Source organism: Acipenser ruthenus, chromosome 13 (assembly GCF_902713425.1).
Source record: "Acipenser ruthenus chromosome 13, fAciRut3.2 maternal haplotype, whole genome shotgun sequence".
NCBI classification, from domain to species: domain Eukaryota; kingdom Metazoa; phylum Chordata; class Actinopteri; order Acipenseriformes; family Acipenseridae; genus Acipenser; species Acipenser ruthenus.
Genome location: NC_081201.1, coordinates 5,059,997 through 5,077,825, shown reverse-complemented (window position 1 = coordinate 5,077,825; position 17,829 = coordinate 5,059,997). Strand labels below are relative to the sequence as shown.

Genomic DNA, 17,829 nt, shown 5'->3' with positions numbered 1-17,829 from the left:
CAAACTTATGATGCACGAAGACCGTTCAACCCCTCGTCTTCCCTCAACTAATGTTCTTTTTCATTGGTTGAGTTTTGCAATTTTACAGTAAACCTAGGTACTGCATAATTCATTTACACTGAAGAGCTGGCAGTGCAGTGTGACAGCAAAGAAGGTTAAGATAATCTATAGATGATAGTCAAGTTCCTTTGTGTTCTGTAAACAATATTTCATATTAACAGCTTGTTACAAAATTGTATTTACATTCTCAAATACATCAATGAGTAATAGAATCATAAGAAGCAAGTCCGTTCATAGTCATAACAATTAAGATTTATTTTATTAAATATAAATTATAGAACTACAGATTTATTAAACCATAAAAGTTACTTATTAAACCAAGTGCTGCAAAATAGCATGTTAAAAAAAATAGATTTATAGGAAAGAAGGATCTAAGTCGTAAATCTGGTGAGCTTTATTCTGTTAATAAAGGAACAAAATAACAAAATACAAGAAGCAATTCTCTAACATGATGACAGTAATGCAGGTATTATTGTCTGCTTGTGCTTGGCTGTACTTCTGCTCAATAAATATATTCTATTTAATTAGATTAAAACAAAAAATGTTAAGAAAAAGCAAAAAATAACTTGGTTGCTTACAAAAATCCCTTAAATGGATAAAATCAATTAATTTCATAGTATTCAATATTTCCTACACCCCCATCCTTCTGCTTATCTTTTGCAAAATATGGTAACTCTACTGTGAATGCACATGGGTTTTGAACATGAACATTTAACAGGGACTTGTTGCACTTCCAAGGGGCTATAGCTCTGGCTCACAATATCAGTCACTTGCATTTTCCATTCACAAAACAGCAAGGATCTGCTCTCACATGTGCCAACCCTTGAGGGAGCTCAAAAATGCATCAGCCACAGCACCGTTATCAATCACACAGCACCCCCCAATGGTCACTTTGCCACTGCAAGCCCATGGAGCTGTCAATGCTGGGAGACGTGAGCATATAGGACAAGACCCAGGAGGCTGAATACAAATACAAATAAGTAAGTTGGAGTTATTCCAACTTACTTAACCTGCATATTGTAACCTTTTTCCAGCAGGTATATCAAGACCATGGTGTGGTTATTCATTTCATGAGATTTTTCTAGAATGTTGTTTGAGACACCAACAGGGTTCTAGCTACATGTTATGAAATGAATTAATAAATTAATTTTCTGTGTTGATTTACAAGGACACTGTGTTCAGTGGAATTATGGATCCACTGTGGTCTGATTAGCCAATCATAATTGTCCTCCAGCGGAACCCCAATGATAGGTAAAGCTGTTACTAAATGCAATCTGGCAGAATGGGTCACCATTCTTTGACAATACCAAGGCATAACTCTAGGGATAGCCTAATACAGGAGCTATACCAAGTATACCTTTTCATTTCTTTTTAGAGGCTTTAGCAGTACTGAGGTTCAATTCTAAATAATATTTGTTTTTTAGTCCTTCCTGTGTTTGCAACACCATGAAAGAACAACATTTAATATTATTAACTAAAGGCAAGCCCTAATAAATAGCGAAGTAGGAAGAGGAGAGAATCCGTCTACAAAATAAAATTCTGCTGCATTCAAACATTCTTAGAAAATTATAAATATTTTATATACAAAAAAAAACACCTTGTCAAACCATATGAAAATAATGTTTGACAAGGAAATGCATGTTCATTTTTTTGTCTTGCTTTTTTATCTTTTCGTTTTTTTAATTAGAAGAACTCTGAATGGTCAGTGCAGATTGAGATATGTACAACATTTACAGGGAACAGCCTTTACTAGCCTGATTAAGCTAAGTGGCCCATCGTGTGAGGTCCCAGATCTTATGCCTCGTGTTGAACAAATTTCCCCATTTCAGTCGACTTTCATAAAAAACATGGAAACACTGTAGAATGGTCTAGATATCAGATTCCAGGTTAAACTTCCCCCTTAAAAAAACAAATCACAGTTGCCGTCTTTGAAATTAATAACATCTATTTAACACTTCATTTTCTTTAACTTTAACTGTTTATTGTTCCTTAACTGTAGCATGCAATGCCACATGGTGGCCAAATACTTTAATTGCAGCAAGGATCTCAAAGGGCAAGTCAAATATTAACTTTCTGCACGCTCTTTAGATGCTATAATGTATCTCGTTTGGGCAACCCCAGTGAGAAAATAGCCCTAGATAACTGGAAATAAGAGAGAGTGAGAGCTTACTTAGCATCTAAAAAAATAATTATTAAACGCTGAAACAGGGAGTTTAAAATAACAACATCAGTCAAATCTCTCTTCAATAAAAAAAAAAAATTCAAATTGGAAGGGGCGAGGCAGCCAGTGAAAATGGCCGTCACTGGGTTATCACCCAGGCTTGGAGTTTAAGTTTTTATTTGGGGGGTGTTCTCTAAGTGGAGGCGACGGTGGTGCCGCTGCCCAGCTTGATGATCATCTGCTGGCAGTCGTGCAACGTGCGCTTGTCACCCAGCCTCTCAAGCGTGCGCGCTGCATCTGCCAGCATGCCCACACGCTGCCCTGGAGCCGACAGGAAGGAGGGAGGTAGGTATCGGCATGCCAGCAGCACCGCCTCCGCTTGTTCACGCCGGCCTGGCCGCGTCTCCGACTCACCTGACGAGACACAAACACACAGCCTCTTACTAAATCATCCCTCCAGAGACGCACACTCGCCAGACAGCCACCGCTGGGCTCACTGTTGTGTGCGTTTGTTTCAACGATGGATTTCACAATATAAAAAATGAATACAATAGAAATCTTTAATGCAAGTAAGTAAGCCTCAGTATACACTAGACTTATTAGGAATGACAGCATTCTAGTCTTGGCTACTTATATTTTTTAATAGAAAATGGTTTAATGGTAAGAATACCTGTTCAGATTGACTATTTCGTTGGTACCACTCAATTGTATATTGTACCTGATGTCAAAGATTCATATTATTAGGCAATGTTTGCATTTGGCAAATATTACCATATGCTGTATATTTGCATGAAAATGGGGGGGGACTTGGCAAAATCAGGCCCTTAGTGACCTTTTATGTAAATCTAAAACAATGAGATTGATTGCCCTGCCCTGCTCCTGAAGGTTGGTGAGCATGTGTCGAAGCTGAGCCCCTCACTCACCTGCTTTGCTGGGGGTTGCCCTCCTCCTCAGGCTGCGGTCCAGCAGCTGGTGAGTGCGTGTGGGACTGGCGCCTGCCATCAGCCGGGCTGTAGCTTCATGCAGAAACAACTGTGCCGTGGAGAAAGCACAGTAACACAAGTTAGCCGGAACATACTATCTACTGTTGCAAATCTGCAATCCCCAGCACTCTTCCCTCGCTCACCCTGCGCAAGGCGGGTCGGAAGCTCTGTGCCAGCTTCCTCAGGCTGCTCAGATCCTGCTGAAAGCCGCGCAGCTCCAGGGGGGAGGCCTGCGGAGTGCTGCTCAGCGCCGGGCTCTGCTGCTGCCACATGTTCGTCCGGGTTACCAGCAGGAGGTCACACAGCAAGAGCTGCACTGCCTGCATCACAGAGGCAACAGGCAGAAGAGTTAAACAAGCCCTCTGATTGGATCATCTGTAATCACTGCAGGCCGGGTTATAGTTGTGCGCAGTAGCAGAATACTGTGCTCTGCAGCCATTATAGTTAATCTTCTAAACTCGTCCTAAGAACCTCTTTGTAGTTATTGGAGTGTTACACGTGCTGCACAGGGAGCAGAGGTTCTATCCTCAAACTTACAGCGCTGTGGCAGGACGAAGTCTGAAAATGAAGTCTGAAAAATGATATTATCTACAGCAAAATGATATGGGACTCTGTCGTAGTGTTAAGAAAAAGATTTGGTTACTAAATTTTTAAACTGATGGATTGTGACACTTCTAAATTAGGACTAACTGGCTCAAAGAAAGTGCTTCCTAACACCCAGTCAGTTGGAGTTCAGAAACAGTGTCCTAGTTTGGAAAGAGGGCAGAGCAGAGTGATTTGCTCTGCTTTCCTCCAAGGGCAATGGTTGAGACAGAGGCAGTGTGCTGATTGATGTGTGCGGTCAGGCTCTGTATTGCATCACAGGTGCATTGCACAGAAGCAGACACATGCAATGCAACTACAATGCACGACAGCGGCGACCCTCCCCCTCACGGGCAGGCAGAGAAACAGCTGTCCAGGCGGCTCCTATTTCCTCCACAGGGAAGGAATCCACAATCTTCATTGACTCACTGCTCACCTAGCATATGAATATCACAGGCTCCCAATTACAGAGCACAATTAAAATGACTATTATCTTTAAATAAATGAATATTGATAAGACTGAAGCTTTGCATTAATCAATTTTGATGCAGTTGTATTTTCTTAGAAGTGTTGCAGCACTGTCAGAGTTGTTTGTGAGTTTGGTTCTCCCAGGGAGGCTGGTACAGATGAGCAGCCACACTAATAGCTGGCGTACCTTGTCAATGCTGCTGCTGCACTGCACCATGTTGATGCTGTCCCGCAGGTAGCTGCTCGCCTTCTCACAGTGGTTCAGGCTCAGCTGGCTGTTCTCATGCTTGGCCAACAGGGTGCGCATTGTTCTGAAGGCAAACAACGCCGCCCGGGGCAAAGAGTTCCTGCAAAGGAGAAACAGACAGGCCTTCATTAGAGCGCGCAGAGATTTCAAACAGGGTAACATATTCACAGCCAGTTACTGACTCGCATAGACCACGTAACGTTAGGCTTGACAGATGAACCATCAGGATGCAATGAGTTGAATAAGCAAATTAGAATGAATGTTTTTTCTAGTGTGCAGGTGGTCAATTGTTTGATGGAATGAGGACTCACTCGGTGGTGTTCAGGACCTTTGGCATGTACTCCACCATAGGGTACAGTCTCTCAGCTGCCTCGTCGTCCCCCTGCAGCCAATTCACTGCCACTACCACCATGGATGCCCACCACTTCGCAATGGGGTCTGTACCTGCGGAGACAGAATTCACAATACAGCGCTTATACAATGCATCTCCAGAGACAAACAGGACCTACACCACACAAAGCTACAGTAAATGCTCTACAACCACAAGACTGCGCTGTGCCATAATGCCTAATGAATTTTATTTTCCTGGGCCAAGACCACTTCATCAGTAAAGCTTTAAAGATTACATTTTTGTTCATTGTGGGTGGATTTTCTAGAAGGACACTGACCGGTAACTCCTGTCATGTTTGATCCGATAGCGAACGTCTGCGTTGTGATCCCCGCTGCGTCCGAGCAGCCGTTGAGCAGCTGAAGATACTCTAGCGCATCGGAGAACTCCCTGCAGGAAGCAGAGCAAAACCAACAGCATCTTGAATCACAGAGCACTGGAACTAGCAAAGACATGTGTGGCGTTATTACTTTCTTATGGTTGTGCTTTACCTTGAATGAATGTGCGTTCTGTTTTAACAAAAGTGAAATCTGTAACCCCCGTTGTTGAAGTGAATGTGAATTATATGCATTTGAGTAAAATCTATACACTTAAAACATAAAAATATTGTCCTATACTTGAGCCTCACCCCTCTCCCTCAGTGAGAGCCTTCTCATTCTCTGGCTTGGCGATGCAGTACAGAGCTTTCTCCAGCAGGTGCTCCCGGAACGCCTGTGTCACCTGGGCCAGGGGGTCAACTGCAGGGAGAACAACGAAAATAGTTGTTCACAACCAATGCACGCAGACGGACACAGAGTGTAGAATGGATCCAGAGCTCTTCAGTATCATCTGACAAGGATCCAGGGTGATGCACTCAGCCACCAAGTCCATCTTAGCCTTGGATTTTTTGTGGAAATTGCTGAGAACCCAATATATGCACATTTAGATACGTAATCGCTGAGTCAGCCATCCATCAATGATGCATATTTTAATGTGCTCATCTATGTAACAAAACTTAAAGAAAACTAGCACATGTCAGGTGCAGCCACCCCTCTAAATATTCTTTAAGAGCAATCTGTGTCCTTACCGGAATTCCCAGCGATGCTGTAGATACTATCACGTGGGGTGCTGCGGACCGCCCAGTCCCCATCCACAAAGAAGCGATGCCCCAGGGGGTGGCAGAGCCACTGCATGGCAGGCGGCACTGTGCCGCTTGGAGACAGGCACACCTGCCTGGCGCTGCTCAGGAAGAACCTCTGAAAGACAAGGACACTGCACCATTACAACTCTAATGAAGACAACATCAGCCTGCTATGGAGGACACATACCTGCTGGAGCCCTACTTAGGAAGAGATGTTGTGAGTCAACTAGAAAGAGATGTTATGGTACAAACAACTGCAGTCTATCAATCCCAATTAAAATAGACCGCAGGTATTTATGCTCACTTTGCTACCATCTGCAGTTCACTTACAGCATTACATCTAAATCCAAATACTAAATCGTAAAACTTTCTTTGTATTAGTCTATTCAGTTAAATTCTGAATGTTGTATACATGTGCATTTTCTACAATCCGACTTTGTGTGTTTTTATTCGTGATGTACTTCAGGCTTTATGTACTATTTTATATATTTCATTTGTAAGTGCACTTCAGTTGCAAAGTTCACTGCAGCCCCCATTAATATTGATTTCCCGGCTGAACTCACAGACATATAGTGCAGTCCCTTGGGCAGACTGGTTTTGATGCGCAGCGCCGCCGAGACGTAGATTTCTGACAGCGTTGCCACGGAGATGGTACTCCCGGCACACTCCGCCAGGTTCACTGAGCTCAATGCCATGTTGATGGCTGCAAGGTGACTGCCACCCAGCTTGCCTGGCAAAAAAACAACAAGAAAAAAACCTCTGGAGACACAATTCAGCAAGAACCACCCAGAGCCATTCCAAAATAGTATAAAAGCATTGAGGACTCGTATGGTACGAGTCCTCCATTTATCTGAATTCTAAAATAAACAAGTTATTTCAAATCCTGCACAGCAGTGAGGTTCCAGTGCACTGCTGAAAAGGACTAAAACAAGAAGCCAACTCAAGATTTCAATCCCATTGAGCATTTAAGACCTAAAGACCCACTCCAGGTTTTACTACAACCTTGATTAGCCGCAGTGCATAGCTAACAAGCTCACAGGTGTCTTATTAAAACCAGGAATGGATCCAACTGCTATGCAGAAGAAACATTGTGGCTGGGGTGTCCAGCTCTTACCTGTCATGTGGAGCTGGTGCAGTCTGTGGTAGACGAGGGCAGCATCTCTGCTGCTCTTCCTCACATCGTCCTGTAGCTCACGGTCCCGCCACAGCCCCCCTGCCCTCCCTGCCAGCCAGCGACCCACCCACAGCCGCTGCAGGACCAGGCGCACCAGCGACCACATCAGACTGCAGGCCATGTCTGGGTGCGAGGTGGGCTGGGGCCGGCCCAGGGCCTTCAGGCACGTCCACAGGTTCTGAGAGGCCTGTGCAAAGTCACCCTGACACAAGACAAGAGAGACAAACAGAGTTGGGGAGAGGCAAACATTCAATGACTTTAAATCAGCTACTTTTGCTAATTGCCTTAATATCAGTCTACCGTAAAGCTAGACTGGAGTTATTCAAGGGCTTGTCTCTTATAAGAAGGCAGGATGGAGTGAATCACAGCCAGTATCACAATACAGTACTGTAGAGATTGCATGTGTGTTGATTGGAAAAAACCTTGGATTAGGAGCTCTCAGAATCCCCCCCAGGTAAGTAAATGAGAAGTCAACCAGGAGAGACGCAGGATAGAAAGCCATGGAAGCAGACTCCTAATGAAGCGCATTACAGTGCTTACACGCATCGCCTCATTGATGTGCCATGGCAAATAAGACAGCTATTGTAGTGATCTAGCAAGGAAGTCCCAATGGAAAGGAACCCAGATCTCTCAGAGGGATAGGAGGACAAGCAATTTAAAAAAGAAAAAGAAAAAATTTCAAAGGGATACTGGTGATGCTGCCTTTTCTCCCCAGGGAGACTGAATGCCATTAAAAATACAGTACAGATCTAAGCTAACATTAATAAAAGTAGAGTGTAAACACACCAGGCAATATCAGAGTCTGTTAAATCTACTCCCTAATTTCCTGTATAACCATCACTTGTATATAACGCATATAAAACATCTGAATAATGTGGATTTACTTTTTTGGCAGTTACAATGGACTGAAAATAATGTCTCCTATGATAAGAGAGACATTGATTTGTGCTTTGTTTTGCTGTTGTAAAAAGACAACCGGGTGCTTTCAGAAAGCACACTAGGCCCACTTTTATGAATTTTTTGGCAATATAATGAAATAAATAAATGCATAAACACAAAAGCCAGTAGTTACCCTGGCAAGGTCCAGGTCAGCCTGTTTGCGATGCCTCCAAAAGAGAACAGAAGAGCCCGAGTGCAGACGTGTCACAGGCTCCCCATAGATAAAGAGCTTGACAAAGACAACAAGGACCAGAACGCCATTGATGAGCCACAGGAAGAGTGTGGGCAGCACCCAATCCAGCCAGCCAGAGGACCTCCCTGGACACAGAGACACAGAGACTTTATTATAGGTGTGGTAAATACTTTTGAAAAACTCCATTCACTGTGAAAAGTAAAAAGCTCTTTCTTTCCCCCTGAACTGCAGGACTGACCTAGGGAGTGACCCAGCATGCTCCTCCCAGTGCCATGATAATCAGTGCTGTCCAGAGAGCCGTAGCTGCCCGAGTCGCCCGTCAGAGAGGCCAGTGGGTTGAGGGAGAGGAAGAGGAAGGTGAACACGCATAGAGCCATGCGGGACCGGTCCAGCATGCCCATGGTGGTGGGGGAGGCCAGCTCCTGCTTCACACTAGCCTGGAAGAGGGAGGGGCGCAATTAAACCACAAGGCCTCATAGCTTATTACAGAGCATGTTGCAGCAGTGTTTATCCCTAGATTCACACTACCTAAAAATGCACAATCTCATGCTTTGAAAAACTGTTTAGGAAGTAAACAGCAACCACACGGTTTCAACGCATCTTGATTGTGCAATATTTAGGTAGCGTGGCTAGGTTCAAAAGCTACGTTTATTAATGAAAGCCAGATGCAGCCAAATAGAAAATCCTGCAGCATATTAGAATCTGCCAGGCAAAAAGACCAACCTTTTGGCCACTCACCAGAGTAAGTAATCTATGCTGCTTGTTGCCAGTCAGAAAAGTCTATTACCTTGGAGTCCTCGAACACGGGACTGTCGGGCTCCGAGTCACTGCTGCAATGGGAGAAGGGGCTGCCATGGGCGGGTGAGCCAGCGTCCGAGGGCGGGGGGGTTGGCAACTCCATGGCCTCCGGCTTGAGCTCCTCCACCTCAACCTCCATGCTGACCCCAGCCGAGGCCACCAGGTCCTTCAGGGACTCTGAGGAATGAAGGGGGGGGGGATGCTCGGTCATCAAAGACACTAGCCACAGGCTCATCAATCACACAACAGATCTCAAACACACCAAATGCCTTAGTGGGCTAACTCAAACGTAATGCTTCTATATATATATATATATATATATATATTATATATATATATATATATATATATAGATAGATAGTTAGTTAGATAGATAGATATATACACACACACAACTGAATGTTTTTACAGGAAGCTTGAGTGTTAGTAAGGCAAATTCTTATTTTATAAACATAACAGAATGTACTGCCGAGTTTCTTTTCAGGATGTTCTGGCTTATCCCGCTTTGCTGGATTTGTACACGCTGAGCCTATTTCACATTCTAGGGCATTCCTGCGGCACTGTACTACACCAATGTGACACACAGCCTGTTCCAAAGCTGCCTGAACTCACTGTTCTTCTGCATTGCCATTTTCAGCGCCATGTTTTCCTGTTTGAGCTTCTGATTAGACTGATGCAGGAACCGGATATAATCGATGGCTTTCCTCAAAACGGACGATTTGTTGAGCTAAAAAATAAAATAAAACCCCCCGTCAAACAAAAACCACAGCGCAGTCAGGCGTCACGGCAACTTTGACAAGTCCTACCTTTGCTTCTGTACCCGCGACCAGGTCTTTGAGCTCGATGATCTTGTCGTTGATGGAGGAGCGGTAGCGCTTCTCGATGGCGTTGTGCGCTGTGCGTTTCTCCCCTTTGACTGGCATGCCGGAGGGCTTGCCGTTCACTGTGATCCGGTTGATGGGCAGTTTGTCAGCGTCCATCACCAGTGGCACTGTGGTCAGAATGGTGCCTCCGCTCATCAGAGCCTGCAAAGACAGGGCAGGAATCATAAATCCAGAAATCTGTACATACCGCAGTCACTGGATGCTTAAGAAGGGTTTCCATCCTTGGCCTAAGTTAATAAATACAGGGCACAGAATATGCACACTACAAACACACAACCTTTTTCTGTCTAACTTTCCACAGCACCAGTGCAGAGCAGCCAAAGTACTTAAACCACCTTTTGGACTATGGTTAAGTGTACACGGTATTTTCTGATGCTGGATTTTAATTATGTAAGCTTGTGTTGACTGTACTTACATGTGTGTTAAGTATTTATGGCCTTGGGTATCTAATAATATGTACTGTATTGTACTGCACCTGTATAGACGTGGTCTGCACTGGGGTGGTCGAGGTGGCCAGCGTAGTGACGCATGGGGACCTGACCGTCGTCACCACAGAGCTGCCATCCGGCTTGAGAGCAGTGAGGAGCAGGGAGTCTGCCTGGATGAACTGGGGCTGGAGCAGCACCTGGGGAGTGGAATGACCAGTCAGTGACGGGACAACTGGGATTGTAAAAATACAAAAATATAGATCTAGAAGTCTTGAAAAATATTAACGTGACAAAGCACATTTACTTTATCCCTGTGTGTCTCAATGTACAACATGTACAACACAAGCCACTGTTGGAATGGTTGATGACTGAGAAAATGACATATCTATTGAAAGCGTGAGCTGATTTATACCATTGAGCTGCTTACTGGAACCTGCTGGATCTGTGTGTGGACGCGCTGGGTGGAAGTGGTGGTGGCCGCCGTGGCCAATAGCTGCTGAGGGGAGATGTTCTGAATCTGAGTCTGGATGGTCATTGGCTGCATCTGCTGGGGGGAGGCGGAGATGCAGGCGAGTTGCGGGGAGGAAACTCCCTGCTGCACCGCTGCCAGAGATAAACACAAGAGAGAAAACAGAGATTAGCTGACAGCCATCCACCAAGTGGCAGTGATAGGCAGCTGTATGAGGCCACAGATGTTCCTTTCCTGTTAACTCAGGTTTCACTGCAGTCTGTCAATGTGACTATAACCTGCCCGAATTACTGCCCGAGGCTCAGCAATTTGAGGTCTTTGGGCTCTTACAGTGCCCCTGGCAGTCTTTTAAAGCAGCTCCCAGGCTCTACTGAGAGTGCTTTTGAACTGTCCCTGTCGCCCGCGGCTCCAGCCCTGGGAATATGCCATTATCCTCTATTGTTCCCTTTTGTTTGTGTTTTTTTTTCAGCCTTTCTAGAAAGGATTTTCAGCCTCTGTACTCCCCTCATCTACCAGCAGTAGTTTATTATACTGTTTTAATCCATCCTAATGTTCCACAGATATGTGATTCCTGGGTGCAAAAAAAAGGCTTTACACTCATTTCTTTCAAAAGGTAGGATTATATGGTACAGTATAAATATGGGGTTTAAGACTAGCTTTGGTCAAAAGTTAATTGACTTTATGACTCAGTACAATGCCATGAATTAAACAGTTCCAACAGGCTCAATGCTGAAGTTCCAAAGTAATTATAGCACAGCTAGCCTACAGTCAAAGTGCAGGTAAAATAAAGTCATTTGTATATTGTACTGCTGTTTCACTGAAAAACGTCTCTGCCTATAACCGCGTCTTTCTTGCAGTTTTATTACAGACGTCAATGATGAGACGAAATGTACTTTCCCACTGTACAGTGGTTTAAAAAAGGGGCGAAGTCTGTGCTATGCAATGTCCTCTGTCTAGTCCAAACAAAGTCAACATTTGCCTTGGCTCACAAACTGTACACTATTTTTACCCATTTGCTGAATATTCAAATCTGCCTTATTGCAACAACAGTATTCCGGGCCAAGTATTAGTTAAAGCTGCCCAGGCCTGACCCTGGTGAATGAGGGATCAGAGGGCTGATCAGGAGAATGTCTCAGTTGGTCCAGAAAGTGAATGTGTACTGTGCAACTATAATATGAGAAAACAATGTCACAGTGCTCTGCTATACTGTTTGTCCACATGAAACACTAACTACATTGCAGCAGATACTGTAGATGGGTAGGACTTGACTGAAAACTGAAGAACTGCTTGTTTACTCTTCATTGAAATTATCTGTTGCCATAAAAACACAACGACAGCCTCCAGCATGCTTTGCCATGTGTGTATATATTTAAATTTTGCACAATCACTTTAAATCAATCTGAACTTCACTATTGATTAAATAAAATGTGTGCTGCGTGATCAGTTCAAAATGGACTCAGGGCATAAAACTCTTACGTTATTTAAAGACTGCCAAGGCAGAGGCAGGTTCAAGGCACACTGGAGCAAATGGACGACGACCAATGTTGGACCTGCATGATGTGCCCTCTACATTATTGCACCAGCTTTACTTGGCTGTTGCTGGACTTTGCAATGCCGCAGATTGATGCTTTTGCTTGTTTTGCAATTTTATAAGCAACTGAATTCAAACATGCATGCTTTAGCCAAACACAACAACCTACTGGACGGCACTTGGGAGACTCTTTGGGTGAACCCAGGACAAGCTGTCTGGGTTTTTTCCTGAAACTGTTGAGGTACTGAAACCAAACTGTAGGTTTACAAATCCAGCAAAGCGCCAACCAATCATATTCTGCAATGCTTGCAGTCTGGCCTGCGAACGCAATGCAGCACAGCAGGTAACAAAGTGTGGTCATCAGTGCAATGGCCTTACCGCTGAAGCCTCCCTGGTTCTGGTAGCTGATTAGGGGCTGCGGTTGCTGCTGGGTGGTGAACAGGGACTGGGACTGTGGGGAAGCTGTGAAGTTCGGGGTCATCATGATGGTGGATGGAGGGGCCAGCTGAAGCTGTGGCTGCTGGGGCTGCTGTGTTTTCTGGGGTTGATGCTGCTGCTGCAGGGGTTGCTGTGTCTGCAACGATGCTCCCTGCTGTTGCTGCTGTTGTTTGAGCTCTTCTTTGACAGCTGGCTGGACGAGGGCCTGGGCAGGGGCTTGGGCAGGGGGAACAGGCACCATTAGGGGTGTCTGGGGATGCTGAAAGGCTGGCTCGGGCTGGGAGAGGGGGCCCTGATACAGCTTGGCTGCAGCAGCAGTAGCGGGGGCTGCTGTCTGCTTGTTGGTACTGTCCAGGTACGCATTCAATAGAGGTGCGTTAACTGTGTTGAGGAAGCCCTGAGCATGCAGGACGGGTGGAGGGGTGGTCTCCTGGGTGGGCATGTTCTCTCCGAAGTGATGGTGATCAAACAAGCCAGGGAACTCCACATCCTGGTTGTTGATCAGCTGTAGCATATCTAGGAAGAACAGTGAATAAAAAGCATTCTTAGTCAACAGGAGCTATACTGTAAAAAACCTGCAACGGCCTTTGCAGCTTGCTTTCTAGAGCTTTCAAAAGTTAACCAAAACTTCAAAATGCTCAACCACAACTATAAGAAACTTGACTTATTTTCTTAGAGTGTTACCTCAGCCTTTAAAAGTAACTGAATAAAGGCAAGCTCATAGTGTCAAACGTTTTGCTAATTTGCAATCCTGTACTGAAAGAAATGCATGAAAAAATAAAACTAAAAGTAGACATGATAACTACAATTCCTACTTGAAATACTACGCAATGTATTCTGCTCTACAAATTCTGTACCAAGGCTTAATATCAGGTGCAAAATAAAGAAATAGTTAAAAAGCCATGACAATTGTGATACACAGTCTACTATACAGAGTTATTTCATGTTAAAGTTTATCATAACAATCAAATATAAAACATTAAATAAATCAGTTTTATAAGCCCTTGTATTGAAACCAGCGCAGATTAAAACTCAGACCATATGAACAAAACTGTCTAACTGTTCTGTAAAAAGCACATCTACCAATGTAAAGTTAAAGCACAACAAACAAATAATAAAAGTAAAACTGATTAAGAGGAAGAACGTTCTCGTCCTATTGGTCAGCCCGATCTACATGAAGCCACTTTATCAGGTCACAGTAGCAATTAGTAATCCACTTAGCAATTAATATCGTGGTATTACAGGTTAAGAGTTTAATCGTTTACCCATACTATTAATAATAAAAATAAAAAGATTTAGCTGTAACATCATCCATACGCATACTGAAGCAAATTTTTGTGAAGAGGTTTTCAACAGCAGTACTGTGGATTAACACAAAGCCTCTACACCTCAGCACAATGCAAAGGGGTCACATTAATAAGGGTTTCCATGGAGCATATTGATTCACTCAGTACAGTATTAACAGCACCTGTATTCAACTTTAAAAAGTGGACAAGTACACTTGGAACAGCAGGCATGTTAGTCCAATGCCATTTAAGATCAAAATAAAAAAAAGACAAGAGAAAGCTCTACAAAGTGAAACAACATTATTTTAAAAAGTTATTACACGGCATCATAATGTTGCCTAAATTAAAAATAAAGAAGGCTGTGATATACGTATATTACATTATATTAACAAATCTAAATATTAATGCATAACATTATTACCTTCCAAAGTGCAGTCCATTATTGCAAAGAGAGCAATTTACTTCCTTAATGCAATCAATGAATCTAATGCTGTAACATTACCCCATCCTTAGGGTTTTTATTTGATTTATTTTTGTTATCTTCCATCAGCCTCTGCCGCTAAACTAAAAAATAAAAGTAAGGTACGTGGGACTTTAAGCACGCCTCCTACTTAACCACAGAAAGTATGGCAGCCAGCAAGGGGTGTTTGTGTAAAGCAATATTTTTGCATGAGGTGATTCCTGGTAGCCAATGAAAGCCCGGCAGGCCGCCTTGCTATGTGGGCGTATCTCTAGACGTGACGGATGCCCAGTTCTTTTGCAGTCTGCCACTTCCACACTGTCAAGGTACAAGCTCGGGGTTACTCCAGGGTATTCGGAGGTTACTCACGGTCATTTTCATTTAACCCTTTCACGCTCAAAGGGGAGGGGTGAACTGCATTCAGTGAACTGTATTAACTAAATCTAATGAACTGACAAAAAAAAGTCTATACAGTATTATGGAAACAGCTTTGACAAACGTATATATTAATTGAAATGTATATCATTGGTGTAATCAAATATTACTATAAATACTGACACTATAAAAATCTGAAATATAAGTAAATATATTTTATAGTATATTTCAGGGTTCACGGTCTCTGGTCACCCGTTACATCAGTGTAATCGTATTTACTTTTCATAAGTGGGATTACCATTAAAATAAATAAATAAATAAATAAAGTGCGCTTATTGCATTTGGCCAGGGATTTAATAGTGAAGTCTTACGCTACTATGGACCGTGTGATTTCAAATGTAGCATTTGTAGTTTCTAGCTTCAGAAAGTATGCATTTAAATATAGCGCAAATATAACGCCAATAATATTAGACAGATATTGTCAGTTTTCTGTTCGATTCCGACATTATATATTACACATTTGCAGGACTGCTGAGTGACTGCGCTGTACAGCCAACCCCTCTATTCAAGCATGTCAGTGAACGCTAAAACAAAGGGAATGCCCGATAGTAACCTGATGTGACGTCACTCACTCAAGTTCAGTCTACAGTTAGAAAAACATGAACTTGAACTAATAATGATTTATAATATTCCATTAGAGTACTGTTATTGCATATGCTTGTATTTATTTTTGCTCTGTTTTGTTTCCCTTATATAAAATGAGTAAGTTGCTATCAATAACAGAATGCATCACAATTGTTATCCATACACTTATAAATAACGCGCAATCAATACAATTTAACATAGAACATTTCAGCATTAAAACTTACCATCTATATCGCTCAGAAGTGCTGTGTCAATATCATTGGGTTCATTTAGAGTCAGAGTAGGATCCAAATTGTCCAGGGACGTATCGTCAAAGGACAAGTTGTTCATTTTCAATATATCTTTTTTTTTAAATGTTCTCAGATCTTCTTTAACAATTAAAATAATTTAAAACAATAAACTCAAATTAAACTTTCTGATGAATATCATCCTCCTCCATATCTGTGAAACTAAAGTTGTCCAAACAGAGCGTGCTGAACTCAAACCTGCTACCAGGAAGAAAGCGCTAGGCTGTAGTGACTGACAGTAGGTGGAGCAAATCAACGTGCCTACTTACTTAATATGGCTTTTCAATACACAGAAGCTGAAACGCATGTGGTTCTGTAGCCTCCAGAGAGGAGACCATGTGTATAAATGTGAAGTGATAAATGGTTTTACTCTATTCAGTTATATATCTAGTCGGTGGTGATATCGCTATAGATATCTATTATGTAAATATGTCATATTTATCACCAAGAAAATTCACCCTCTTCACATTTAAAAAATAAAATAAGTTAATAATACATCAGTTAGATTAAAATGTCCGATTTTGTTACATTTTGCATGCTTTTGCAGCCACTTCTTTAGAGCATAAATGTGTTCTCAGTATTGATATGATGTGTTTTATCTGATAGGTACTTCTATCAAATGACCTGAGTTGACCCTCATGATAGTGAAGCACAGGTACAGTACAAGCACAGAAGAAGCTGGTTTATTCACTATTCTTTCATTGTTTTATCTCGACGGCAATCTTGGGCATGCCTGGTGTATGAGGCTAAAGTATGTTGAAATGTCTCCTGAGGTATCAAAGTGCATTTATCTTCCAAATCCTCAGTTATAGGTCATAGTGCAATATTTCTGATTGGATAATGGCTGCCAGCTGCGCCTACTGCCTCTGATATATATATATATATATATATATATATATATATATATATATATATATATATATATATATATATATATATACAGACGTGCTCAAATTTGTTGATACCCCTCCACAAAAAATGAAGAATGCACAATTTTCTCTGAAATAACTTGAAACTGACAAAAGTAATTGGCATCCACCATTGTTTATTCCATATTTAATAGAAATCCGACTTTGCTTTTGATTTTTTATTCAACATAATATTGTAAATAATAAAACAAATGAAAATGGCATGGACAAAAATGATGGGACCGCTAACCTAATATTTTGTTGCACAACCTTTAGAGGCAATAACTGCAATCAAATGTTTTCTGTAGCTCTCAATGAGACTTCTGCACCTGTTAACAGGTAGTTTGGCCCACTCTTCCTGAGCAAACTGCTCCAGCTGTCTCAGGTTTGATGGGTGCCTTCTCCAGACTGCAAGTTTCAGCTCTTTCCATAGATATTCGATAGGATTCAGATCAGGACTCATAGAAGACCACTTCAGAATAGTCCAATGTTTTGTTCTTATCCATTCTTGGGTGCTTTTAGCTGTGTGTTTTGGGTCATTATCCTGTTGGAGGACCCATGACCTGCGACTGAGACAGAGCTTTCTGACACTGGGCAGTACGTTTCGCTCCAGAATGCCTTGATAGTCTTGAGATTTCATTGTGCCCTGCACAGATTCAAGGCACTCTGTGCCAGGCGCAGCAAAGCAGCCCCAAAACATAACCGAGCCTCCTCCATGTTTCACTGTAGGTATGGTGTTGTTTTCTTTGAAAGCTTCATTTTTTCGTCTGTGAACATAGAGCTGATGTGACTTGCCAAAAAGCTCCAGTTTTGACTCATCTGTCCAAAGGACATTCTTCCAGAAGGATTGTGGCTTGTCAATATGCATTTTAGCAAATTCCAGTCTGGCTTTTTTATGTTTTTCTGTCAAAAGTGGAGTCCTTCCATGGAGCCCACTTTCGCTCAAAAAGCGACGGATGGTGCGATCAGAAACTGACGTACCTTCACCTTGGAGTTCAGCTTGTA

The 17,829-nt window shown here is 42.6% G+C and overlaps 1 protein-coding gene across 4 annotated transcripts; it reads right to left on the bottom strand.

Moving 5' to 3' along the window:
• Positions 1-290: 290 nt before the first annotated feature.
• LOC117962960 (sterol regulatory element-binding protein 1-like) lies at positions 291-16,171 on the bottom strand. 4 transcript variants are annotated; one of them, XM_034925964.2, is made up of 19 exons: positions 15,854-16,171; positions 12,804-13,379; positions 10,838-11,028; positions 10,473-10,622; positions 9,920-10,138; positions 9,726-9,840; positions 9,103-9,290; positions 8,554-8,752; positions 8,256-8,440; positions 7,124-7,385; positions 6,573-6,739; positions 5,956-6,124; positions 5,518-5,626; positions 5,170-5,279; positions 4,813-4,945; positions 4,442-4,601; positions 3,348-3,524; positions 3,145-3,253; positions 291-2,635 (listed from the first exon to the last, which is right to left on the bottom strand). In XM_034925964.2, exons 1-19 carry the CDS (start codon positions 15,957-15,959, stop codon positions 2,415-2,417), a joined length of 3,546 nt encoding a protein of 1,181 aa, XP_034781855.2. In that variant the 5' UTR covers positions 15,960-16,171; the 3' UTR covers positions 291-2,414. The 4 variants fall into 4 exon arrangements, with proteins under 4 accessions (XP_034781855.2, XP_034781856.2, XP_058891488.1 ...); XM_034925965.2 differs by having other exon boundaries at positions 10,853-11,028; XM_059035505.1 differs by lacking the exon at positions 15,854-16,171 and adding an exon at positions 14,571-14,767.
• Positions 16,172-17,829: the final 1,658 nt, after the last annotated feature.

What these genes read in the sequence shown, in the direction of transcription:
- LOC117962960 (XM_034925964.2), bottom strand. Translation starts at nt 15,959, where the DNA reads ATGAACAACTTGTCCTTTGACGATACGTCCCTGGACAATTTGGATCCT. An exon ending in GCTCTCACTGAGGGAGAGGG is followed by an intron (nt 5,280 to 5,517) that starts GTGAGGCTCAAG and finishes TGCTTCCTGCAG; the next exon opens with GGAGTTCTCCGATGCGCTAG. An exon ending in AAGGTCCTGAACACCACCGA is followed by an intron (nt 4,602 to 4,812) that starts GTGAGTCCTCAT and finishes TCTCCTTTGCAG; the next exon opens with GAACTCTTTGCCCCGGGCGG.